Below are 25,492 nucleotides of genomic sequence, written 5' to 3' on the forward strand. Positions count from 1 at the left end.
CAGCCGGGTCTGCCAGAAAAAGCCCCTGAGGCAACATTCCAGAGCAGCTTTCCAGAGAAAAGCTCCCACACCAACGGGACCCCCTCGTCCATCACCTGGTGCAGGTGTGAGAGCCCTGGCCAAGCCAGCCGAGCATCTCCAGCAGGTGGGGACCCAGAGCAGGGAAAGGGATGGTCCCGCCCCGTGGTCTGTGGTGGGATGAACATCCCGAGGCCCCACTCCAGCCCCTGGGAAGGGCCATGGAACAGTGTCTTGGGAAAGCTGGGGCAGCCCATTTGCGCCAGAGGAGGTTTTATGGTGGGTGAATGGTTGGGCTCCATTAATTGAAGAGTTTTAATCACTTTTCAAGCATCTGGTCTTGTTTCTTTGGCTGGTTTGAGGGAATGAGCTCAAGCTACCAGAGCTGAGGGAGTGACTGGAGGCAGAGCAGCTCAATTTGTTGGGTTTTATTATTGAAAAGGTCAAATCTGGTGTTTCTTGGTTTTTAACCCAAGTTGCACAGCACATTGGACCATCGGCCACATCAACAGTGAACCCTCCGTGGAACACCTTTGCCAAAACCTCGCCCGTCCCCACGGCACCAGGACAGCTCCTGAGCCCCCATGAGCCAGCGCTGGGTCTGTCTCCTGCACTCTGAGCATGAGGATGCAGCCAAAAAGCCCTGAGCAGCTCTGTGTGTTTTCTGTTTCCAGAGAGCCCATCCTGGCACAACTTCTCCGTGAGTTTGCAGAGCAGATGCAAAAAGCTGTATTTAACTTCCCTCCTCCTGATTTGCTGAGACCTGGAAAGTTGGAAACACTCAAGTCAAACGTGACACGTGATTTTAGCTGCCACCAAAACACCAGGTGAAACATTTTCTGCTAGCCAACATTTAATTTCAACGTTTCCTATGAGAATGATCCTGTCCCAAAACACTGAACCAGCTCCCCTTAACAATTCCATAATGAAACTTTGTAGCTTTTTTTAGCTCAAAAAGCAGAATTTCCATCAAAGAAAATTATTTTAATTTGCAAATTGTTTATTTGCACAGGCAGATGAACAAAACAAGACACAAAATGCCTGCAGGGAAGGCAACAGAGGATGCAGCAAACCCAGAGTGGAACAATATTCCCAGCTGCCATCTGCTCAGTTGGAGCAATATCCCACCGCCCAAAGCAGTTGGAGGTCAGGAATGGAACCAATCCCTCAGGATGTGGTTAAACACCAGGTCCCCTGGAATCGCTGCCCTGTGGTTGGATCCACTTCCCAGGACACATGGATAATCCTTGTGTATCCTCCCAGCTCCTTGTGCCCACCCAGCTTTGTTTTAACAGGGAGGAATTAAACTCCGCACCAGCGCTATGGATCTTCGGAAAAGAAAGCCAAGCCAGGAGCAGGATGGAGCTGAGGGATGTGGAATGTGCGCTGTGGGACTCCCAGCAACGCCATTTCCAGGGCTCTGTGCTCCTTACTGTGAGAAAAGACATGGCCCAGGCCCAGGAGAAGGGATGGGGTAGGACAAACACCCTGTGACCACCTTCAGCCTCTGGAGTTCATGTTTTCGTACGGGGTCACAGCTCCAGCAGCCCAGCCCGGGGCAGGGGATTCCCAAAGGCATCACAAGGAGATGCGGAGGACCCAGGTTCCTTCAGGCGCCTCCAGCCAGGCGCCAGCGCAGGATAAAGGAGGTACCAGACCCCTCCAAAAGCCTGAGGGTCCTTCAAGGTGCAACAGGCCCCAGAGAGAACAGGCCCTGCCAGGTGCGTGCGAGGCAGCGGTGACGGAGGTGAAGATCTTCGCAAAGCCTGGACTGCAGCGGAGTCTCCGCGCTGGCACAGAAAACAATTATCTGGGGAAAGCAGGTCACACCTACACTTCAAAGTCACCCGGGAGCTGGAGCTGACTGGCCTCCAGATACTGCTGGGAACGGGCTCAAAGGACCCAGCACAGGGCAACACCTATGGGAAAACTTCTGAGGAGCTTGTCCTAATTCATCCCTTCGGGAAACGGGATTCATGGACACTCGCCTCCCACCCAGGAGGTCTCGGAGGGGCCTGGCCCCGTGGCACAGGGAAGCTGTGAGTTCAGTGGTCTCCTGTGGAAAAACCTCAGTCCTGCTAGTCATCATTAATGCGGGATGAAATAGTAAATTACGCCTGGAATGAGTCGGGTTTGAATTTAGCTTGGAAGCCCAAGTTTAACCCAAAGGCTTTAATTTAAGCAATTAACCTAAATTACAGCCTTGACTTTGCTGATAATTAAACTGAGATTAGGTAGCACAGGTGAACCAATGCAAGGTACTTTGACACGCTCTTGTTTTACAAATATGGTTATTTTTGCAAAAGAAACACAGGGAGGAACATCCAAAAATTTCAGCCTGAGAAGTTGCATCAGATGAAGGATTCTGAGGTGGATTCTGGACAGCAGAGGGATGGAGAGGAGGTGATGGAAAGCTGTTGGAGACATTCCTGCTCACTAAACCGCAGGAAAATGCCTCAGATTTCTCATTAAGGGGCTGGAGTTGCATTTATTGCCCTGACAGAGGCAGAACTCCCTAATCCCAAAGGAGAGATTTTTACCTTGACAGCAGCACGGTGCCAGATGCAAATTCAGCCAAGACTTTATTCCCGGGTTTACAGCGTTTGTGAAGTGTTCTCCTGCCTCTTGCTCTGGGCTTGCAGCGACTGCTCATCCAGGTGGGAAGGAGTGAGGAGGGGGAGGGAAGGGAGCTCCGGAGCCCGCCCAGCCTCTCTCACATGGGGGGCTCTGGCCCAGACACAGCTCCTGAGGTGGGATCAGTAGAAGCTCCCCAGCAGTGGGTGAGCTCCAGCACCATCCTCTGGATCCTCTGTGTCAGGAGGTCCCTGCAGCGGAGCAGCAAATCCATTCCATGTCTGGGGCTGCAGGAGCGTGGGAGACACTCCCCCGGGAGCTACCTGGAAACCCTGTGTTTCATCAACAGAGCAGGGCGGGGATCCCCCTTTCCATCAGCCCATACCCCAAACCTGTAGCTACAGCTCCCTGTGCTCCCAGTTCTGCCTTTTGTAATTACCTCTGAAATTCCTTCCGGATGAGTGACGACCACATCACCTCCACCCTGGCAGAACGTGGAATGGAAAGAAATTAATTCCTTCTCAGTTGCTTGGAGGAGCTGCGTTATTACTGCTGTTATTAACCACGGGCTCCAGCGCACTCGGTGCATTCCTCAGCCAAAAAATACAAGTTTCAGATGTAAAGGGAACCTGAGGGGAAAAGGGAAAGCACTGACACATCCCGCTGGGAGAACGAGGGGAGCTCTGCCCTGCACACCCGGACTCCCCACGTTGTGTATCTCCCTGGGCAGGGAGGATCTGCCCTTTGGTGCTGATCTCCACTGGAAAAATTGGAATAAAACTCCTTTCAGGTACTCAGAGTTAGGGGAAATGGAGAGAGCTGAGAGAGGAACCATGGGCTGGCAGCTTCCAGCTGCTTTTGAGTATCTTACGGTCATGGAGTGGTTTGGGTGGGAAGGGGTTTCAAAGCCCATCCCATCCCATCCCATCCCTGGGACACCTTCCACTATCCCAGGCTGCTCCAATCTGTCTTTGGACACTTCCAGGGATGGGGCAGCCACAGATTCTCTGGGCAGCTTGCGCCAGGGCCTCCTCACACTCACAGGAAGGAATTTCTTCCCAGTATCCAACCTAATTTTCCCCTCTTTCAGTTGGAAATCTTTCTGCCAGGGGCTGGAATCCAGGATGTGGGAATGAATCTCATGACCTCAAGTCCTGATACCTGTCTGTTGGTGGGCAAAGCCCCCAGACTGATCAATAATGCTTTCAAAAGTGTCCTTTGCTTACGATCTGTGGGCTTCCAGCTCCCGGGGGTGCAGAGTCAGTCTCCGCACTGTGCAAAACCCGCAGGACTCAGCCCTCCCTTGCAATAAGAGCCCAGCCTGGCAATAAACACAAAACCAATCTGACAAACCCCATCTAAGAATAACATTGAGTTGAAAACCTCCATTGCAAACATTGTCCCTCAGACAATGGGGGAACAATGGGGATATAAAAAATTTCTGGGAGTTTCCTGCACTTGGATACGTCACCAGGCGGGGCAGATGGAAGCACAACTGCCTCCACCACGGAGATTCCTCATTATTCCATTGATTCCTCATTATTCCATTGATTCCTCATTATTCCATCCTTCCTGTACTGCAGCAGCAGCTGGCCTGCAGACAGCACATGGGGAAGCTGCTCAGGGGTACACATCTACAGTTTCATCCTTTTGTACAAATAAATTAAATACAAATCCTATTTTCCTGAACAACTCAAAATGCCACAAACACTTTTTGTCCCTCAAAATGAATTATTTTTTTACATTTTTATCTTTTATTTTTACTCAAACCACCTCTTAAGTGCAAAGGGCTGTGCTGGCACCTGTGGTGGGAAAGGAAAGACCCAGGATGTCCTAGAGCGTCCCTGTGGATCTGGGCAGAGGGAATCCTGTAGAGCACTTTCCAATGGATTTCAGCAGGCAAGGATCACACTTCCAGATGTGCTGAACGAGCTGATTAAATCCTTGGTCAGTGACATTGTGTTTATTAAGTGTGCATTGGGAACAGCCCCGGAGCGCTCCATTTCCACAGAGCCGGTGGAGTCAAAGCAGCTCCCATGCCCACAATCTTTCCTCCTATGTGTTTATTTCTGAGTTGTTTGCTTGTTTGTTTTCGTCCTGCTAAAATAAAGTCCAAACCCTCACACCCGAGGTAGCAGAACGTGTTTGTGACAGAGCTCAGTGGCAGCTGTCAAAATCCACACAGGAACAAAAAGTTCTTGTCAAAATATTCCATTTTTATTCATGTGATTGCATTTTTTAAGACAGTGGAATAAGCCTGGGGAAGCAGGATTTCCAGCAGGATTTCCAGAGGGACCTGAGCTTTTTAGGGATGGGAGCAAAACTGCATCTGCTGATTTCTGTGGTGGCTCAGAGAGGGGCCTGTGGTCCATGGAATCACCGGACAGTTTGGGTGGGAACCCAAAGGTCCCTTAAAGATCATCTAGCCCCATGGACTGGGACACCTTCCACAGGCCAAACTGCTCCAAGTGCCATCCAACCAGGCCTTGGATAGCTCCAGGGAGGGGAATCCACAACCTCTCTGGGCAAATTTCACAAGAATCTTATCACAACCGTATCCCAAAACCCCGGGATAAAACAACTGACTGCAGGGCTGGCTGTGGAGCTGGCACCGGTCCCACTCCGAAAGCACAAGGATTTAAACTTTCCCAAGCCCTGCTTGTGAACAAAAGAAGGGGCAAAAGCAATCCCGAGGGATGAAGTTTTCCGATGACAGAGGTGTTGAGTGACAGGCACTTGAGCGGTGTTTTGCTGCCTAGCGTGACTCATCAGCACTTTCCAGCTTTGAAATGGGGACGAGTCTGGCTGTCTACAAAGACCGGCGACAGTTATTCCCAAACAATTCCCTGTTGCTGAGAACCTGGGCTGTATTATTTCAGCAGGGCGTGTGTGCGGAGTGAGTTCACTCTCCAGAATGCTGTTGGACATGCCAAGCCTAATTCATCAGAAAGATGATCCACCTCATCCAACCCATCCCAGGCTCATACATGCATAAAAGGGCTCTCCCCAGCCCTTGCAGAGCACAGGTTCACCTCTCTCCTTTCCCTCCTACTCCTTTGCTCCAGGCCAGCACCTTTGCTCCTTTACTCTAGCTGCAGCATCCACCCCAGTCCAAAAAGCCCCAGCAATGTCTCGCCAGTCCACCGTGAGGATTCAGAGGGGGAGAAGTGGCTTCAGCGCCGCTTCGGCCGTGGTCCCCAACACCTGCCGGACCAGCTTCAGCTCCTGCTCCGTCACCCGCCTGGGCAGCTGCAACGCCGGCAGCGGCTTTGCCAGGGTCGGGGGGGGCTTTGGAAGCAAAAGCCTCTACAACGTTGGTGGCTGCAAGAAGATCTCCGTGGCTGGAAGGGGTGGCAGCTTCTATGGCTCCGCAGGGTTTGGTGGTGGCGCCGGGAGCGTGTACGGGGGCGGCTTTGGCGTCCCAGCCAACCTCGGCTATGGATATGGGGCCTTTGGGGGTGGCCCTGGATTCCCCGCTGGGGGCATCCACGAAGTCTCCATCAATCAGAGCCTTCTGAAACCGCTCAACTTGGAGATTGACCCCAACATCCAAAGGATCCGAAAAGAGGAGAAGGAACAGATCAAAACCCTCAACAACAAATTCGCCTCCTTCATTGACAAGGTGAGATCTGAGTTTTCCTAAATGTCTGGTTCTTTTGACAGGGAGAGTTTTCTTTTCTGCTTGGTGAGGAGAAAAGCTGATCAAGGAGGAACAGAAGTGAGGAATGAGACTGGAAGATGCCCTGGAAGCTCGAGGGAATGGCACCTGTTCCATAGCGGTTGCCATGAATTAATCATCCAGTGTTTGAGTTCCTCCTTGTTCGCTGCTCCGTGTCTCACAGGCAGTGGGGAAGGAAATCTCCAGAGGACAATCCCACCCTTCTGGAGACTTTAGGTTCCTCCAATGAGCATTTCAGGGGCCTTGGGAACAGCTTTTTAGATGATTAAATGAATTCCTGAAACCCACCTAAAATGACCAAGAAATTGGCACTAGGGAGAAGCAGCTTCTCAATGCTTGAATTCCCTGAAAGGCATTTAAATCTGTCACCAAAATGTTCGGATTTTTAGCTCAAAATATCAAAATCTCATCCAAATCTGTCTGTCCACCACATTTCACTGATGCACAACATCTGCTCAGTCCCTGCTCTGGTCAAACTGCTCCTCCTTGGTTTCAAGGAAGACGCTCAATATTTTGGACATTGAGTGGGGTAGGGGAGCTCTGCAGAAGGGAAGGAGAAGCAGCACCTTAGCAATGTTATTTTAATTAGGCAGCATGCCCTGCCTTGCTCCTTATGTGATTTTGCTCACATTTTTCACACAAAATCCCTGTATACTTGATCTCAGTTTAAACAATGAATGGGAAGTCAGAAAATCAAGGGCTGTTCCAGAGTTTGTAACACTGAACAGGGTCCCTGCAGTCAAATCCCCCAACAGATGAGAATCTGGCTCTGAAAACCAGCTGGAAGGAGCATTTCACCCTCTCAGCCAGCTATGAGGCCCTCCCATCTGCCGGGAAATTCTCCCCAGTCTCTGTTCTTTCAAAGCCCCTTCAGGATATTTCTCCTTCCAGGTCCGATTCCTTGAGCAACAAAACAAAGTGCTGGAAACCAAGTGGAGTTTGCTGCAGGAGCAGGGAATGAAAACAGTGAGGAACAACCTGGAGCCGCTTTTCGAGACCTACATCAACAACCTGCGGGTGCAGCTGAACTCACTGCTGAGCGACAAGGGGAGGCTGGAGGGAGAGCTCGTCAACACCCAGTACCTGGTCGAGGACTTCAAGAAGAAGTAAGTCTTGAGCTAATGCTCTACTCACCCGGGCAGGTGCAGCCTTTCTCCTCTCAACATCCTCAAACCAGCTGGGGAACCCAGGAGAGTCTGGGATGCTGGAATTCCCAGCAATGGGATTTTCTCAAGGAGAAATTTTCTCAGTAACAGAGTAACAGATCCAAGTACACCGACATTTAGGGAATAATTTGGAGCATGATCAAAGACTTATTAACTAAATTACCTGCTGAGAGGGAAAAATTACACAGTAGGTCTGAAAGTTTCAGGGCAGCACATTTCATTTGCTTAAAGCAGCAGAAGGATGACTAATGGCCAGAAATAAGTAAAAAATAATGGATTCGTTCAAATTGTTTTGATGTACTTGTTTTAACTGGTTCAGCCCCTGGTCTCTCATTGAGGGAAAAGAGCATTGTATGCAAAACGCTCTGAAGGAAATTCATTCCAGCAAACTCAAATCTCTCTGTTACCTGCCCCGACAAAAACTCCCTGTGCCATCCTCCTTTAGGTATGAAGATGAGATCAACAGAAGGACCATTGCAGAGAACGAATTTGTGACGCTCAAGAAGGTGAGGAAAAAAAATTCCAGGGCACTGTGAGATGGCTCATTGCAGAGCCCTGATCACCCACTCGGTCACAAACCCACCCATTAAATTCCAGCCCCTTTAGCTTTCTTTAGGTTTCTTACGGTTATCACAATGTGTTTTCCTGATTTACTGATAGCGGTGTGAACCACCCAAAAATCTCTCATCCCCCAGGATGTAGATGCTTCCTACATGAACAAGGTGGAACTCCAAGCCAGGGCAGATGCGCTGAATGAAGAAATTAATTTCCTGAGAGCACTTTACGAAGCAGTGAGTACAGCCAGCTCCAAAACATCCCAGCCCTCAGTGAAGGGCTTCTCTCCCTCTGTTCCTCTGAGAGCCTCTAATTCCTTCCCCCGGGAGATGCTAAATCCTTCCCTTCTGCAGAGTTGCACCAACACCCGAGCTGTTCAGATAACGATCTGTAGCAGCCTCTCCCAGGTCTGCAGCTCACCTGGAAGGGTGAAAAGGCATCTCCCAAGGGAATTACCTCATTCTCCCAAGGGAATTACCTCATTCCCCGTGCTCTTTGCAGGAGCTGTCCCAGATGCAGACCCAGATCTCCGACACCTCTGTGGTTCTCACCATGGACAACAACCGGAACCTGGACCTGGACAGCATCATCTCTGAGGTGAAGGCGCAGTACGAGGACATCGCCAACCGGAGCCGCGCCGAGGCCGAGTCCTGGTACCAGACCAAGGTGAAGGATCTGGGGTTTCCATGCTCTTATCTTCATATCTTGTCTGGAACAGATAAAGAACCGACTCTTCCAAGAAAACCTTCCCAGCTGCTGATCTGGGCTTGAGGGACTCTCAGGCTCTTGGCAACTCCAAAAATGGTGGATTTTCCCTTGACTGTTTGTCGCTCTCTGTGACAGTACGAGGAGCTGCAGGCCACGGCTGGCAGGCACGGGGACGACCTCCGGAACACCAAGCAGGAGATCTCGGAGCTCAACCGCCACGTCCAGCGGCTCCGATCTGAGATCGACAGCGTGAAAAAACAGGTAAAGGGCAGCAAACCCCACTTTTAACCAATTTACCCCCATATTTGCAAGGGAGAGGAAGGGAAAGTTTGGAGCGACCTGGACAGTTCTGCTGAGTTCGACCCTTTTTCATCCAAAAAGAAAACTGTCACTAGAACTGGTGCAGCCGATGGTGCTGGGACAAAACCTTGTGATTGCAGGCAAGGTGAAGAGCAGCCTGGGTCTGGGGTGGGGACTTTGAGCAGAGCTTTGTGTTCCGTAGTGTGCAAACCTGAAAGCCGCCATCGCCGATGCCGAGGAGCGCGGGGAGCTGACCCTCAAGGACGCCAGGGCCAAGCTGGCTGAGCTGGAGGACGCCCTGCAACAGGCCAAGGCCGACCTGGCCCGGCAGCTCCGGGAGTACCAGGAGCTCATGAATGTCAAGCTGGCCCTGGACATCGAGATCGCGACCTACAGGAAGCTGCTGGAGGGCGAGGAGTGCAGGTGGGTGGGAAACATCCAGCTCTGGGGCTGGGGACGGCACAGGAGGAGCTCGGCATTTCTGGAGCGCTAAACAGGCGGCACAGAGAGGGGGGATTGTCCCGGGTAATGGAAATAACAAAAAAAAAAATCCATGAATTATGCTGGGATTTTATTTTTCTCCCCAAAGGACTCTGGGAAATGTATCCTATTTTTCCCCCCCCCAATATCAACAGATTTCTAATCCTCTTCCTTGTGTTCCATCCCTGAACAGGCTGGCTGGAGACGGGGTCCCAGTGAATATCTGTAAGTCTCTAAAATACAAGAATTACCTTATTTAAACATTCCTGTGTCTCTGCACCTAGAAGCCAATGCCCAGAGATACTGAAACATTTCCTTCTCCTCCTTGCAGCCGTCACCAGAACAACAGTGGGAACGGGATACGGAGGAGGGAGCAACCTCACCACGGGAGGGGGGATCTGCAATTTGGGGAACAGCTTCAACTGCGGGAGCATTCCCGGGGTGAGCAGCACCACCCTCGGGGCTGGCAGCAGCTCCAGCATGAAGTTTGTCTCCAGCTCCTCCACCAGAAGAAGTTACAGGAGCTAAAATTCTCCTTCTGGTCACCGCCACGCACCAGAAGGCGCCGAAGCTGGTCCTGTACTGGAGCGTGGCAGGGTCAGCACGACCAGGGCCGCCTGCACCCCACGTCCCTCCCCACAGGAGCCCTACTTCAGGAACTCTCTCTCAGCTGTGTTGTCTCGCACAAATCCTGTTGGGCTCAGCCCTGGAACCTGAGCCTCGCCGGGTTAAATTTGCAGCTTGCTTGCTCCAGCTCAGCAATTTTTTTGGCCGGATTTTGTATATAAAATGTGTCCCATGACTGTTTGTCTCTCTTCACTTTCTGGGGTTTGTCTAATAAAAATGCACATGTAATTTATTCTATTTTGTGGTCCTTTTAATTAAAGAGGTGCAAGAGCACATGCAAATACAGGTAACAAGAACTTTCCCTCAGGCCCTGACCAGTTAAAGGCTCAGATTTTTGCTTCTCACTCAGATTTACTGAATTTCACTGTCAGCAGCCAGAACACCCCAGCCCAGCAGAGCCTCAGAGGGAGGTTTGGGGTTGATTTCGACATTCCCTCCCCACTGTGCAGGGAAAACACCTGGAAGCCAAACACCAGGACACGCCAAGGCAGGAGTTAGGCACAGGGGAAAAGGTCTGAGCTTCATTTACTCCCAGCTCCCAGCCCATCGAGCATCCAAGGGCCTGGATCCTGGGGGTGGGATCCCAGTGCCAGGCGTGTGATCTACTTTCACAAACCTCAAATAAGAGGGAATTAATTCCCAGGGGAGCCAGAGCAACCCCCTGACTCGTTCAGGTGAATCATCCATCCCAAACCCCCGGTCTCAGCCACACCTTGGAGCCAGCAGTGCCAACACCTCCCTGAAAGGGCTGAGAGCCCTCCCTGGCTCAGTTTGGGTCCCGGGGCTGACGTTCCCTCTCCTCTGACCACACAGAGGGGCAGGATCAGGTCCACGCTCTGGTCAATAGGAACTATGAACCGGATATGGTCCTGCACTGAATTAAAAGCCACTTATTCAGTAGCTACAAAAACACCCAAGAAAGGGATTTATTTCACTGTTGGAAAGTGAAAGTCTTCAAGATCCAGCGTTTCCTGAGGTTTTTAGGATTTGTTGGAGACAAGGCCTTGTTTTGAGAAGGTGGAAGAAAAACCAGAGGAGGTGTAGGGATTTCAGATGTGGTTCTGACTAATTGGGAGAAATTAATGGAGAAGTAAAAGCAGAGAAACATCTGCAGCGACAGATCTCAGTGCTGGAAGGTCGCTTGAATGAACAGATGAGACTGGAAAAAACATCCCAGCCCTCATTCCCTGGGTTTTTATAGGTTCAAGTAATGAGTAGGGAGGCTCTCTTAGGAAAATACTCACGGATTTGGGGAAATAGAAGGGAATTGGCAGTGCTGGAATGACAGATTGGATTCAGGGTTTCCTTCAGGACCAGTAGCTGCCCATAATTTTCTAGGATGCCCTGTGCTCTGCATCCCTGAGGAAATCTCCTTCCCGAAATATTGCAGGCTCGGTTGTGGACCTGCTGTGGGTCCCCGCTCCTGCTCCGCCTGCCTCTCTCAGCAGCCTCCAGGGAAGGAGCAATGTCCTCCCTCAGAGCAGCAGCCTGGGCCAGGTCAGCCAGTGACCTTCCTGCTGCTGCCCAAACCAGCCCTCTCTAACCACGAGGATATGGGATCACATAGCCCCACCGTCCCCGAGGCTGGAAAAGCCCTCCCAGATCACTGGATCCAACCTGGGCACAATCCCCACCGTGTCACCAGCCCAGAGCATCAAGTGCCACCTCCCTTCCTTCCTTGAATACCTCCAGGATGGGATCTCCAAACCCCCCTGGGCAGCCCCTTCCAGTGCCCATGGAGAAATTCCTCCTGCTTGTGGGCCTGATACTTCTGGTCAGAGAGATTTTCAGCACAAGCTGCCAAGGTAGAACCCAAGAAGTGGGTGAGCTTCTTGTGAGCTTCTTGTGAGCTTCTTGTGATGTTTACAGTTCTGCAGCTGAGATTCCCACGTTTGTACTATAAACAATCATTGTTTGCCACATTCCTCTCTGATGAGAGTCAACTGATGGACCTCTAGCCTGGCCAGTGGGATGGAGAGGTGGTAACCTTGTTCTCCAATCCCTGGTCATTGTTCAGAACCTATAGAATTGAGGTATTTGTAAATAATAAAGCCTTTTCCTCAGCCTTCTTGGAGTCAAAAGATTCTGTGAGTATCTATTTGTGTCCTCTAGAAACAAAGAAGAGCAAAACATTCAGTGTCCGCCCGTAGAGGGACCACCCGAGTGGTCACCTGCATCCTCTGCATCTGGGTCGTCACTCGAAGCTTCATCCCCTCTATGACATTCAGTCTGAAGGTGTGAAGGTGTGAAGGTGTGAAGGTGTGAAGGTGTGAAGGTGTGAAGGTTGCCTGTGTGCCCGATTCAGCCTCTGCGGTCACAGGTCAGGATGAACACCCCTGCAGGTACCCAGCGCACCCCGGTGTCTGTGGATACACACTCACACCCGTGCCCCGAAGCGATAGGGTCAGAGGGACCTTCCCACTGTTTGGTGGTTAAATTCCGCACCCAAACCTCTCGTCCAAAGCCTGTAATGAAGGATGATGGTTCAAAATGCCAGGATTGTTGGAATTCTGCGGCACCGTAAGGTGATTGATGGTGTACAAAGCTTTTGCCAACCGACTGTGCGGGGTCTCACCCTGCATTCCACATTTTTGGTTTTCCAGAGCCCACTTTAGAGTACCATGAGCACGTTCAACGATAGCTTGACCAGTCGGAGAATGAGGGATGCCAAAGTTATGTGACACACCCCACGACTGTAGGAAGTGCCGTACCTTCTGTGAGGCATAAGCAGGACCATTGTCGGTTTTCACAGCACAAGGTATTCCCAGAACGGCAAAGGCCTGCCTCCAGTGGGCAAGGACATGGCGAGGCTTTTCTCCAGTGTGAGCAGAAGCCCACACCGCAGAGGAGAACGTGTCAACAGACACGTGCACATGTTTGAGCCTACCAAATTTGGCAATTTGAGTGACATCTGTTGTCGGGGGCTTTCCCCATTTTCCAGGTGGTTTCAGAGTCCTTTGTCCCCCTGCACAGCTCTGAGCCAAACCGAAGGAAGAGACGGAGTCTTCAGGTTTGGATTTTTCAAGGTTGCATATTTCGTTTATTGTTTCTTATCTTACAATTCTCTTAGAGTCCAACAAGATGTTCGCAGCTGCATGGACTTCTCACATCTCCCCCCGAGCTGGGCTGTCCTTATCTTTTATACTAATTGCTATGTATTTCTTATTTACTATTTCTTATTTACTATTTCTTACCAATGTCTATCACTATTACTAAAAAGGTCATCTTTACTCTGACCCAATCCTCACTAACTACTTTGTGCCACGTCACTGCTGAAATGGAGTGAGGGAAGGAGAATGAAGAAGAAGGAGACAAGGCCCCAAATTCTCCATCTTGCTTCCATTCACTTCAATGCTAGGAATCTAAAATTACTATTTTTTCACCCTGTGATAAGCTAAACTACTATTTTTCACACTCTTGTGGCCTGTAAACCCTCTGTCAGTGTAGGAAGTTTTTTCCCACGGACTGAGATCAAAGCCAGTGTCTCTCTGAGCTCTGGGCTGGGGTCCCAGACCCCCCTGCCCAGGTCCCTGACCCTCCAGGGCAACCAAAGGAATGCCCTGGACTCCAACATCCTGTCAGCCAAATCTGCAAGGTCTTGAGGCCTCTGGGGTGGCCAGAAGTATCAGGCCCCCACCTGATGTTCAACCTAACCCTCCCCTGGCACAGCCTGGGGCTGGTGTCCTCTTGTTTCCTCTTGTCCTCTTGTTCCCTTGGAGCAGAGCCTGACTCTCCCCTGGCTGCCTCCGCCTGTCAGGGAACTCCCCCGAGCCTCCTCTTCTCCAGGCTGAGCTATCCCAGCTCCCTCAGGAGTTTTCCAGACCTTTCCCCAGTTCCACTCTCATCTCTGGACATGCTCCAGCCCCTCATGTGGTGAGGGGTCAATATGTGGGGTATTATCAGGAATCTTGGAGCACCAGCCACCAAAAAACAGCTGAGGAGTGGGAAAGATGTGGAAGGAATTTTATCAGTGGTGTTCTCAGACCTTTTCTGTCTGTGGAAACTGCCCACATTCCACGGAATCATCAGGGCTGGAAGAGACCTCCAGCACGACCCAGTCCAGCCACCAGCCCAGCACTGCCGTGACCACCCTAAACCATGGCCCCAAATGTGCCAAATCCCCCTGGTTTGGACTGACGGCAGATGGTGAAATACCAGAACCTGCCCCAGAAGGGAGTTTCCATCATCGGTGACACCAACACTTGGTCCCACCTCCAGCAGGGACATCAGAAGGTGCCGCCCTCTGCATCCACGCCTGGGTCACAGCACAGAGAGGACAAAGCCTTTCATCCAGCCCGGGAAATGCCGGGGCTGGAATATTTGATCTTCCAGGGCATCACTCGGCCAACCTACAGCTGTCCTTGCTCAAGAGCAGGGCCCTGGTCACCCGGCTGTCACCTCCTGCATCCCGCCAGACTGCAGCCATGACCTGGGGTCGGTATTTCAGCAGGAGAAGACAATCCCCATTAATTGCAGCCCAGCCCAGATTAAAGCCTTAGTCATAATGACACGGATGGTGCTGGCACTCTGGGGCCTGGATTTGCAGCGTGTGGAGGGAGCTGATTGCAGGTTGGTGCCCATAAGGATTTTATAGAGCTCTTTAGGACAGCCCCAGGCTCAGTCACAGGAGCTCCTCTCCCTTAAAAACAGCTGCCTGTTGTAACACACAGGAGCTCAAACACTCCCAAAGATGGTTATTGCCTCTCCAGGGTGTGCACTGGAAATGTTACAAAAACAGAGGAAAAAAATAGAAATATAGAAATAGAAATAGAAATAGAAATAGAAATAGAAATAGAAATAGAAATAGAAATAGAAATAGAAATAGAAATAGAAATAGAAATAGAAATAGAAATAGAAATAGAAATAGAAATTAAAAAAAGCTTGGCTGAAAAGCAAAAAGAGATGATGGGAAACTGCCCAGTTCCCTCCTGAGACCTGGTCACACTCACTTTTCTGTCCAGCTGCCACGAGAGCCAGGATAAGCTCCTGAAAGATGAACCTGCAAACACCTGTGGCGCATCCCGGTGCCAGGACACGGCTGGGGAAGCTGTGGATTCCCAGGAATGCTCTGTGGGAGGGCTGTCACCCTTGTCACAGCTTGGGCATCCGCAGCAGAGGCAATCCGTGACAAACCCCAGGGGCTGGGAAAAGTGTGCCCACCCCTGGGCATCCAGGCAAGGGACCAGGAGAGAATTCGGAGCATGCTGCCTGCTCTAGGATAATTCCCTGTGTGCCAGAGCCGAGACACCGCGTCCTTCACTGGGGAAATGCCCTGTGTGGCTTTTCCTGGAAGCCACAGCGGGTGGGAGTGAGGAGAGGCGTCTGAGCAACGCTGTGAGCAGTGAATTTCCTGGTGAGTAAGGGATATCAGCGGGGAAAGGCAGCGGGCGTGGGGAGGAGAGCCTGGTAACACCGTGTAGAGACAAGGTCGTCCCATGAGTCAGGAAACAGCTCAAAAATCTGCGCAGGTGAAGCCCTGCGAAATCGCCGAGTCAGGGTTTGTGGCGTCACCGATGATGGAAACTCCCTTCTGGGGCAGGTTCTGGTATTTCACCATCTGCCGTCAGTCCAAACCAGGGGGATTTGGCACATTTGGGGCCATGGTTTAGGGTGGCCACGGCAGTGCTGGGCTGGCGGCTGGACTGGGTCGTGCTGGAGGTCTCTTCCAACCCTGATGATTCCGTGGAATGTGGGCAGTTTCCACAGACAGAAAAGGTCTGAGAACACCACTGATAAAATTCCTTCCACATCTTTCCCACTCCCAGCTGTTTTTTGGTGGCTGGTGCTCCAAGGCTCCCCCATCACCACCCTGGCCCTCGCTCTGTCCCCTCTTTCCCCCTCCTGTACCAGTTCTGCTTTAAAGAACTCTCATTTGGGCACGAGAACGAGAGAACAGCTCCCATCAGGCTGGGGCCGGAGGTGCTGGAGCCCCTCTGGAGTTCGCTCAAAGCCACAGCCCATGATCAGAGACCCCTCAGAGCTCAGCACCAGGAACCAAGGTTCCAAAATCAACCAAATCAACCTTACACAACCCGGGTTGATTCATCCGTGAACTGGAGATGAGTGAGCACTTGCCCAACGAGGAGCCGTCTCCTGCAGCAGTGGAAGGAGGGAGTGGGAAAGGGGCGGCTGCAAACAGGAGCTGAGCAGCCACTATCGAGGTTTTTCTCAGATATTTCAACACCAAAAAAAATGCAACCCCTGCATTTTTTTTTTTTTGAAACCTGCATAGGTCTCATGGTGAACTCACTGTGGGTGTGCCAGGCCCGGTTAATCAGTGGGATGAGCCCCACAGCGGAGCTGTCCCCTCCTCAGGAGGGTATAAAGGGCCAGTCCCAGGCTGGGGGAGCACAACTGCACCTCCAGCCGCTTCCTCTCACTCCTCTATTGCTTGGATCACTGCTGGCAGCTGCCATGTCCCGCCAGTGCACTGCGAGGAGCTTCAGCGCTGCTTCCGCCTTCATCCCGAACACCAGCAGCTCCAGCCTCTGCCTGCGCCCTGCTTCCCAAGCTGGACCCTGCGGAGCCACCACTGGGTATGGGAGGTTCACTGGAGGGTTTGGAAGCAGGAGCCTCCACGGCCTTGGCAGATGCCAGAGGATCTCCGTGGCTGGAAGAGGAGGTGGCTTCTGTGGACCTGCAGGTTTTGGTGCTGGCACTGGGATCTCCTGTGGGTTTGGTGGGGCAGCTGCTGGTCCCTTTGGGTTTGGTGGTGGCCCTGGATTCCCTGCTGTCCCAGCTGGGGGCATCCATGAAGTGTCAGTCAACCAGAGCCTTCTGAAGCCGCTCAACCTGGAGATTGACCCCAACATCCAGAGCATCCGTAAGGACGAGAAGGATCAGATCCAAACCCTCAACAATAAATTTGCCTCCTTCATCGACAAGGTGAGACCTGAGACTCCTGATTATGCTGTGGTGATTCTTTGGTGGGGAAGCACAAACAAGGGTGAATTATATCTTTAGCCACAATTTTTGCTGCTCCTGTACTGCCAGTTCTAACATCCCAGCAGCCTGGGAACAAATCTTGAGGGTTCCCAGCTCTGAGACCGTTTACATCTTTCAGGAATGGTGAGGTGAGGCCAGAAAACAGGGACAAAGTGGTGGTACTGGATATACGGAAGCAGAGTTGGGAAAGAGAGCAAGAGTGTTTAAATTGTCAGCTGTTCCCCAAGGGCTGAGACCTCCCACCTTGCAGCAAGTGAATCCTTGCAGGATGTCCCTCACACCTCCAAGGAAATCCACCCTAAAACACCCTTCTCTCTCCAGGTCCGATTCCTTGAACAACAAAACAAGGTCCTGGAGACCAAGTGGGCCCTTCTGCAAGAACAGGGGAACAAAACAGTGAGAAATAACATTGAGCCCCTCTTTGAGACCTACCTGAACAACCTCAGGAGGCACCTGAGCAGCCTAGTGACAGACAGGGAGAACCTGACCGGGGAGCTGAGCAAGATGCAGAGCCTCGCTGAGGACTTCAAGAGCAAGTGAGTCTGATCAGGGTCTGCCTGGGCATGGGTGGGCTGCAACAGGTGCAGAAAACACGGGAAAAACCTTTCAGCTGATTTAATCTTCCGAGAAAGGCCCGAGTTTAACACGAGGTATGGCGGAAAAGTCACAGGCAGAAAATTACAGGGCGAAGAGACCAAGGTGCAGAACTGTACATACAAAAACAAAAAAAGAAAAAAAAACCAAAAACACAAAACCAAAAAAATTCCCACAAACAAACAAACAAAAAAACCCACAAAACAAAACAAAACAAAACAAAACAAAACAAATAAATTAGAGGCTGGTTCTGAAAACATGAAATAAATTTAAAACAAGCCTAGACCACTCCTCCACCTCCATTCCACAGGTATGAAGAGGAGCTCAACAAGCGCGCGGCCGTCGAGAGCGAGTTTGTGACCCTGAAGAAGGTGGGTGTCTGCCCACAAGGACCCCTAGCCCTGCAAGAAGCCCCTTCTCCAGCTTTTCCTCTGCTTCTCTGAAGCTCACCTCCATCTGGTGATGTGTTTCCTCTGCTAGGAGGTGGACACTGCCTACCTGGACAAGACAGAGCTGCAGGCCAGGCTGGATTCCCTCACAGAGGAGATCGACTTCCTTAGAGCCCTCTACGAAGCTGTGAGCACCAGACCTTACATCCTTCTCCCAGTCCTTGCATTCCTTTCCCACTTCAGACCCCCAGGGCTGATTATTTTCCCCTCTGTTTCACTAAATAATTCAACGTTTTTTCCATTTTACATCTCTGCATGAAGCTGTCTTGGAAAAATCCTTTTGTTCACCCAGCTCTCCCCTCTAACCCTGGGGCTTTCCATCCTCCGAGCAGCATTTGTGTCGCAGCTCTCTCAGGAATATTTGCTGCTTTTGCAGGAGCTGAATGAGCTGCAGGCCCAGATCTCCGACACCTCCGTGGTCCTGACCATGGACAACAACCGGAGCCTTGACATGGAGAGCGTCATCGCCGAGGTGAAGGCGCAGTACGAGGACATCGCCAACCGGAGCCGCGCCGAGGCCGAGTCCTGGTACCAGACCCGGGTAAGCGCCTGGGAAAGCTTCTGCAAGGGGAAAACCACCCTCCCATCCCCAAATTCCCCTGGGGAGGCGGGTCCCACTGCGATTTTGAAACACAGAATGTCTCTTCAGGTTCAATAACCCTATGGAATTCGGAGGTGTTAATTCGGGATTGGGAACACGCGCTCACATTTTGCAGCTCAAACACCCCCAGACCCACACTGTCCTGGGCTCTAAGTCCAGCTTATTTTCCCTTGACTGTTTGTCGCTCTCTGTGACAGTACGAGGAGCTGCAGGCCACAGCTGGCAGGCACGGGGACGACCTCCGGAACACCAAGCAGGAGATCTCGGAGCTCAACCGCCACGTCCAGCGGCTCCGATCTGAGATCGACAGCGTGAAAAAACAGGTAAAGGGCACTGCCAACACATCAAATGAAACTCTTGCTGTGACCCGACCTCTGGGTCTGTTCAGGTCCAGGGAATAAAAATAAATCCATCCAAGGGTGCTCTGCTGGATCAGGAATGAACGTGACAGGATTTATATCAGAGCAGTGACATCACCCGGAGTTACTCAGTGTAATATCAGTGACCCCAAGGAGATTCTGAGAGCTGTGGACGTAAATCCAGATTGTGACCTGGCTCAGAACATGACTCAGTTCAACGGATTGAATTCAATTCATGGATCAGTGATGGTTAACATCACACCTATTGATGTTAACCCAAACATCAGACCTGGGGTCGGGACCTCAGGGCACAAAGAGCTGCATTATGCCCTCGATAAGGAATGAAAACCTGGATTTTCCCCTGCAGGTCACTGGGTTGCAGACGGCCATCGCCGACGCAGAACAGCGCGGGGAGCTGGCCCTCAAGGACGCCAGGGCCAAACTGGAGGAGCTGGAGACAGCCCTGCAGAAAGCCAAGGCTGAGCTGGCCCGGCAGCTCCGGGAGTACCAGGAGCTCATGAACGTCAAGCTGGCCCTGGACATTGAGATCGCGACCTACAGGAAGCTGCTGGAGGGCGAGGAGAGCAGGTGGGTGAGATTTTATACCCCAGGTTTCAGAGATGCAATGGAGTCGCAGATCCTGATCGGGTTTAGGACATTCAGACCTGAAAGCTGTGTAAAGACCAGCAAGTGCCTCTGAACAGGAGCTGTTTGTGAACAGTCTTTCGTACAAACTTCCCACCTTTCAAAAATAGTCCAAGCAAGTTTTCCTGCCTTTGTAAGCAGGTTCTGTTCATGGGATCCTTGAACTTTCTCTTTTGCTCCCTGACAGGCTCTCTGGGGAAGGAGCTGGCTCAGTGAACATCTGTAAGTAACTTTTAGAGACATTTGGCACTTTCTAGATTTACCTCCGACCCCTGCTCAGAGCCCATCCCACTCATCCATTTCCCATGGATTCCTCTCATGAGGGTGTTTTCCTCCTGCAGCTGTGACCAGAACCTCTTCAGGAACGGGATACGGAAGTGGGAACTGCCTGAGCTTCAGTGGTGGGGCTGCAGGTGGGGTCTGTGCTGGGATGGGAATAGGCTCCATCCTCGGAAGCGGACAGGGCACAGGTGGCTCATGCGTGGTCGGAGGCAGCAGCTCCAGCTTCAAGTCCACCTCCACCAGCTCTTCCACCAGGAGATGTTATTGAGGAACTGACTCCAGGCCCCAGCGCTGAGGCTCCTTTTGGGTCCAATCCTCACCCAGCTCCTTCAAAAGATTTGGAAATCAAACCCATCTGTCATATAAAAGACTCTGTGCTCCGGTTTGTCTTTTGACCCTCAACGTTCCTCATTTCCCATTGTTTGTCTAATAAAAGGCACGTGGAATTAATTATGTCACATCCTCTTTTTAATTGCAATCCTTCTATCTTCTATCTTTGCCTGGTGGCAAAGGGTGCTTGGTGCAGCAGAGCCACTTTGCTGCTTTGAAGGTAAAAAAAGTCACAGGCACGTTGAGACATCTCCTTCCTCTCCAGCTCCACGGACCTCATGTCCAACAGGAATAGAACATTTGGATGTTCCCTTTCCATGAGGATGGGAAGAGATCTATCCTTACTACTGGCCAAAAGAGAAAATCCTTCTGTCTTAATTCCTGCATTACAGAGCTCGTCCGAACAATCCTTCCAGCCCCAAAGCAGCATCAAAACATCCTAGACTGCCCTGGGGAAATAAATCAGCCCACACAGGAAATCCTTGGACAGCCAAAGGTCACATCAGAGCAGCAGTTTGGATTTGGAGCTCTGCTTGTGTCTGACAAAGTGGCAAATATTCCTTCGGGATTCTGGGGTGAAGCTCAATGACACCACACACACTCTGGGCAGGGATCATCCTCTTCCATCTACACCTACAAAAGGACATCGGCTCCTGCCCCACTCCCTGGGAATCTGTCCTTCGCACCTTTAGCTATTTTAAACATTTTTGGGTCTCAGATTTTCTTCCTAACACGGGAATTGGAATGACATGATCTTTAATGTCCCTTCCAACCCAAACCTCTGATTCCTCTGGGCCAAACATTAATCCAGCAACTGGAAAACTGATATTAAATTTTCTCTTCCATGTGGCCGAGAGCTTCAGGACCCACAAATGGATGTGAAGCTGGGGCTCTGCTTGATGGAAATTATTCTCAGGGATGGATATTCCTGATGGGAATAAATCTTCCCCCATGAAAGGGCCAGGACAGGCCCATGGTTTATTAGCTCCACGGACTCCTTCCTTTGAACTCCTCTCTTTCTCTCTTTCATCTCCCCCATTTAAGCATTCCACTGGAGCTGGGCATCGGTCCAGGCTCCCGCTGGGTTTTGACCTTTCCCAGGAGCGTGGCCTTGGCTCTCCCTGCCCAGGCCACCCCCCGCCCTCCTCCCCGGCCATCCCGCGGGAGCTCGGCTCTCCTGAATAACCAGGTGTGCCGATGAGCTCACCCCTGGCTCCACCCAGAACATTTCGGGAGCACAAGGCTCCCATTCAAGGGATAAAAAGCGCCTTTAATGAGGGCCTGCAGCTTTTCTAGACTGCCCATCCCACCCCCCAGCCCAGGGGCGCTGCCCTTCTCATCACTATCGGTGACATAGAAGTAGAAATGATGAAGCTCCATCAAGGACTCTGTTCAGCGCTGCTCCCTCCAGAACTCTGTAGATTGGTGGTAAACACCTGCAGGAAGAGACGCTTTGGTCTCCCCTTGTGTGGAGAGGGGGTTTGCACAGGCCCCCGGGGGCTCTGAAGGGACTCTGAGCTCTCCCTCCCCACAGGTGCGGAGACCAGCAAGAGCAGGACAGCAGAGAACAACTTTGTCATGCTCAAGGTGGGGAGGCACCACCACCAAAGCAGGGACAGCTTTGGAAGGGCACAGCCACATTCAAATCACCCTTTGTGTCCAGCACTGCCAGGCCCAGGGCAGCGGGCACAGGTGGAGTCATCCCAGAAAGCAGAAACACCTGGCTGTGCCAGTGGGGCAGTGCTGGGCTGTAATTCCTCCTCGTCCTCGTCCCAATCTCTGGAGTGTTGCACAGATTCCACAGATCCCGCTGATCCGGTGCCCCAGATCAGCTCTGGGTCATCCAGACCTCGTCCCTCCACCAGGTGCTCTGCCAGACTTCAGCCTTTGTGTGCCCGATCCCAGCACCCGCAGCCCCCTGGTCCCACCTGCAGGAGACACAGTGAGCAGCTTGCGCTGTTTCAGGTGTTGTACAAAACATCTGCTGGGCGCTGGCAGGAGAAGGGAAATTCACTGGTGTGACATCGTTTGTATCCATGGACATCCTCCCTCCTCCACTCCCCAAAAAATGGGGAGGTGAGAAATCAGTTCACTCTTGGCTCTGTTTAAAGGTGTGGAGATCAAGAAATCCTCCATTTCTGGTTTGATATGAGATCTCAGTCCTTAATTTAATCCGAAACTCCAAAGGTTTGTGTTAGATACAAAGGCTTCACCCAAGGACCCAGAGAAGGTCTGGTCCAACCTCCGTTGTCACCGTTCCAGGATGTGGATGCTGCCTGTGTGAACCTGGGGACCAAGGTGGATGATGCCCTGACAGACCAGATAAACTTCCTGCAAGCCCTCTACGAAGCAGCAAGAGTATCCCAAATTTCCCACTCTGCTCTTCCCCCATTTTCCCAGTCTCCAGAGGCTCAAAGAGCCCAAGAGCTGCTCAGTGCTGCAGAGCCCAGCCCACTTCTACACCTTGGCTCAGGAAAAACAAACAAACAGAGAAACATTTGGGACAGAAAACGAATTTGTTTGACTTAGAGCAGCTGTCCGGGATGCAGACCCAGATCTCCGAGACCTCTGTGGTGCTGTCCATGGACAACAACTGGAACCTGGACAGCATCACCGCCAAGGTCAAGGCACAGCACCAGGACATCGCTGACCAGAGGCTGAGCCCTGGCACCAGAAGAAGGTGAGGAGGTGAAAAACTGGGAGATTTTTGTTTAGCATTTCCCAAAGGTTGATTTATACTGGAGAGAACAAGCAGCGAGGATGGGGAAAAGGTTTAAAATGAAGTGGATTTGGAGAGGAGCTCAAACAGTTCCTTGGAGGTGTTTGGCAGTTGGACTTGATGACCTTAAAGGTCTTTTCCAACCTCAATGATTCCACGATTCTTCGCGATTCTATGTGAAAATGCTGCTTTGATAACGAGAGATGGAGGAGCAGAACACAGGAGGGGGAAGCTCAGTGGGCTGAGTGTGGAAATTCCTGGTCAAGAGAGGATCAGAGCCGGGTCAGTCTCTGCCTGTCCCCCACGCCACCTCCCTGCCCACCCAGTATGAGGAGCTGCAGCTCTTGGTGATGCCTTGGGAGGGCTGAACTGAAACAGAGACTGGACAGAGCTGAGAATAAAGTAGAGATTTATTGAAAGGCCTTTAGGATACACCTTGGGCAGGACAAGAGCCAAGGACACACCCAAGGTGGGCACAAAATGGTCACAAAATAGTGAATGACCGATCTGAGGTCTCACCCTTTGATCAGTTTTGGTCCATTTGCACATTGGGGTTTAATTGTCCCATTCCAGCTCCAGGCTGTGAGGTCCCATCCTTCTTGTTCCTCCTTCCAGCCACCGCTGTTTGTGCTTTTGGGCTGAAAGTTGTCCTTGGTGTGCAGCAGGAGCAAGATTTGTGTCCCTGCTGCGTGCAGAAAGCTGAGTGACGCTGAGTGTGAGCTCAGAGCTGCACCCTGGGTAGCACAGAGTCTGGAAAACATGAAAGATGAAACTTAAGGCATTGTCGGCTGGCCGGCACGGGAATGACCTCCAGAACACCGGGGTGGGGGTCTCAGAGTTGAATCACCTTGTCCAGCTGCTCACTGACATGGACAGCGTGAAGGAATTGGTACAGGAACAGGACCTCCCCAAATGTGGGGCACTCCTGTCTCCACCCCTGGCTGGAAAGGGCCTGGAAATCAGGATGCAGACCCATCCCATGGTCACTGGAGTTGTTCCCTGGAGGTGGCCGAGCTGCAGCATGAGGACATCGCCCTCGGGGACACCAAGCTCGAGGATCTGGAGGCTGCTCTGCAGAAAGCCAAGGTTGAGCTGGCCCAGCAGCTCCGGGAACACCAGGAGCTCTTGAACGTCAAGCTGGGCCTGGACGTGGAGATCGCGACCCACCGGAAGCTGCTGGAGGGCGAGGAGAGCAGTGGGAGCTCCCCCTGCAAACGAGATCACGTCCAAATCCAGAAATGTTCTCACCTTTGCATTGCAAGGAGGTGAAAGTGCCACAGAATTTTGCAGAGGAAATTCCCCCCCATCCTACACAGGTGTCATTCCAAATCCTCTTGGATGCTCCCCATCAGACCCAGCACCGCCTTGGGTCTGTTTTCCAAGGTCCTTGGTTGCAAAAATATTTCTTGAAATTATCCTTATAGGGAGCCCTGACTTCTCCATCCTCTGTTTCTTCCAGACTGGCTGGAGAAGGTGTTGGTGCCGTGAATATTTGTCAGTAATCCATCTCACAAACAATACATTAAGTGATTCCTTGATTGTACCTGGAACTGAGAATACGACAAGGAAGATGCAGCCTGTAGTCATCAGCACAAAAATGAACATAATTAGGTTTTACTGCCTAATTTTTCCAGCCCTTTAGGTGGGACTAGGGAGGCCAAAGAGCCTAAGGCAGATTTTCCTCGACCAGATTGGATCTTGAAGGGATTTGTACATTGAGCTTGTCCCTTGGGAGACCCAGATGCCTCAGGCCAGGAAGAAAATCTGGAGAATAGGATGCATGAAATCCAGTCAGTGATGAAATGTGTGAAAATAAAGCTCGAAATTCCTTTGTACTCCTCCAAACAAACCCTGTCTCCTGCTTTCCCATCGAAGCTGTGGCCCCACCTGGGAGCAGCTACAGAGGTGGGAACACGCTGGGGCTGGGAGCGGGTCTCAACAGCCTTGGAATTGGGGGGATTTGGCTCCAGCGTGAGGTTCGTGTCAAAAAGCACCTCCTGGGAGAGCCGCCGGAGCTGAGCCACTCACCTGGAGCGCGGGAGGGCGAGCAGCACCTTCACCTGCCGGCACCAAGCCTGGAGCCATCTCAGCATCCCTGCTCGTCGCTTTGCCGCTGAGGGAAATCCTTCCCAGCGCTGTTCCTCGGCTGGGGAGCGCTCCCTCTCCCAGTCCAAACAATTCCCCTGCACATCCCTCCCCCAGCTGGCGAGTGCAGCTTGTCAGTGAATAATCAGCTGTCTCATTAGCGAGTCTCATTAGCGAGTCTCATTATCGTCACAGCTCAGTTAGCACCTTCCCAGCCGCTCCGATCCAGAGGAGGGGCCGAAATCATGTTTACATCTGGAAGCAGAGCCTGTTCCTTCACCTGCCCAGGAATCCGGGAGAGCTGAGCCCATGGCGCTCCCTCCCACCTACTCCTCCCTCACTCCCCAGATTCTTAAGGAATTGAAAACAAAACCTC

General features: G+C 51.7%; 3 protein-coding genes across 3 annotated transcripts; all 3 read left to right on the top strand.

Moving 5' to 3' along the window:
• The first annotated feature begins 5,719 nt into the window (after positions 1–5,719).
• On the top strand, positions 5,720–10,008 carry LOC120764689 (keratin, type II cytoskeletal 75-like). The gene is made up of 9 exons (XM_040088688.1): positions 5,720–6,214; positions 7,163–7,377; positions 7,883–7,943; positions 8,133–8,228; positions 8,494–8,658; positions 8,836–8,961; positions 9,203–9,423; positions 9,674–9,705; positions 9,812–10,008. Exons 1-9 carry the CDS (start codon positions 5,720–5,722, stop codon positions 10,006–10,008), a joined length of 1,608 nt encoding a protein of 535 aa, XP_039944622.1.
• A 6,513-nt stretch (positions 10,009–16,521) lies between these two features.
• On the top strand, positions 16,522–20,250 carry LOC120764684 (keratin, type II cytoskeletal 6A-like). Its single transcript, XM_040088678.1, has 9 exons — positions 16,522–16,992; positions 17,374–17,588; positions 17,957–18,017; positions 18,127–18,222; positions 18,472–18,636; positions 18,894–19,019; positions 19,423–19,643; positions 19,888–19,922; positions 20,042–20,250. The coding sequence occupies exons 1-9, from the start codon at positions 16,522–16,524 to the stop codon at positions 20,248–20,250; spliced, it is 1,599 nt and encodes a 532-aa protein (XP_039944612.1).
• A 3,547-nt stretch (positions 20,251–23,797) lies between these two features.
• On the top strand, positions 23,798–24,519 carry LOC120764679 (keratin, type II cytoskeletal 7-like). Its single transcript, XM_040088672.1, has 3 exons — positions 23,798–23,920; positions 24,037–24,226; positions 24,491–24,519. Exons 1-3 carry the CDS (start codon positions 23,798–23,800, stop codon positions 24,517–24,519), a joined length of 342 nt encoding a protein of 113 aa, XP_039944606.1.
• Positions 24,520–25,492: the final 973 nt, after the last annotated feature.

The sequence above is a fragment of the Hirundo rustica genome, chromosome 35 (assembly GCF_015227805.2).
Source record: "Hirundo rustica isolate bHirRus1 chromosome 35, bHirRus1.pri.v3, whole genome shotgun sequence".
Classification (NCBI taxonomy): Eukaryota; Metazoa; Chordata; class Aves; order Passeriformes; family Hirundinidae; genus Hirundo; species Hirundo rustica.

What these genes read in the sequence shown, in the direction of transcription:
- LOC120764679 (XM_040088672.1), top strand. Translation starts at nt 23,798, where the DNA reads ATGAAACTTAAGGCATTGTCGGCTGGCCGGCACGGGAATGACCTCCAG. An exon ending in TGGACAGCGTGAAGGAATTG is followed by an intron (nt 23,921 to 24,036) that starts GTACAGGAACAG and finishes TGTTCCCTGGAG; the next exon opens with GTGGCCGAGCTGCAGCATGA. An exon ending in GCTGGAGGGCGAGGAGAGCA is followed by an intron (nt 24,227 to 24,490) that starts GTGGGAGCTCCC and finishes TGTTTCTTCCAG; the next exon opens with ACTGGCTGGAGAAGGTGTTG.
- LOC120764689 (XM_040088688.1), top strand. Translation starts at nt 5,720, where the DNA reads ATGTCTCGCCAGTCCACCGTGAGGATTCAGAGGGGGAGAAGTGGCTTC. An exon ending in AATTTGTGACGCTCAAGAAG is followed by an intron (nt 7,944 to 8,132) that starts GTGAGGAAAAAA and finishes CTCATCCCCCAG; the next exon opens with GATGTAGATGCTTCCTACAT. An exon ending in TGAGAGCACTTTACGAAGCA is followed by an intron (nt 8,229 to 8,493) that starts GTGAGTACAGCC and finishes TGCTCTTTGCAG; the next exon opens with GAGCTGTCCCAGATGCAGAC.
- LOC120764684 (XM_040088678.1), top strand. Translation starts at nt 16,522, where the DNA reads ATGTCCCGCCAGTGCACTGCGAGGAGCTTCAGCGCTGCTTCCGCCTTC. An exon ending in CTGGAGGGCGAGGAGAGCAG is followed by an intron (nt 19,644 to 19,887) that starts GTGGGTGAGATT and finishes GCTCCCTGACAG; the next exon opens with GCTCTCTGGGGAAGGAGCTG. An exon ending in AGCTGGCTCAGTGAACATCT is followed by an intron (nt 19,923 to 20,041) that starts GTAAGTAACTTT and finishes TTCCTCCTGCAG; the next exon opens with CTGTGACCAGAACCTCTTCA.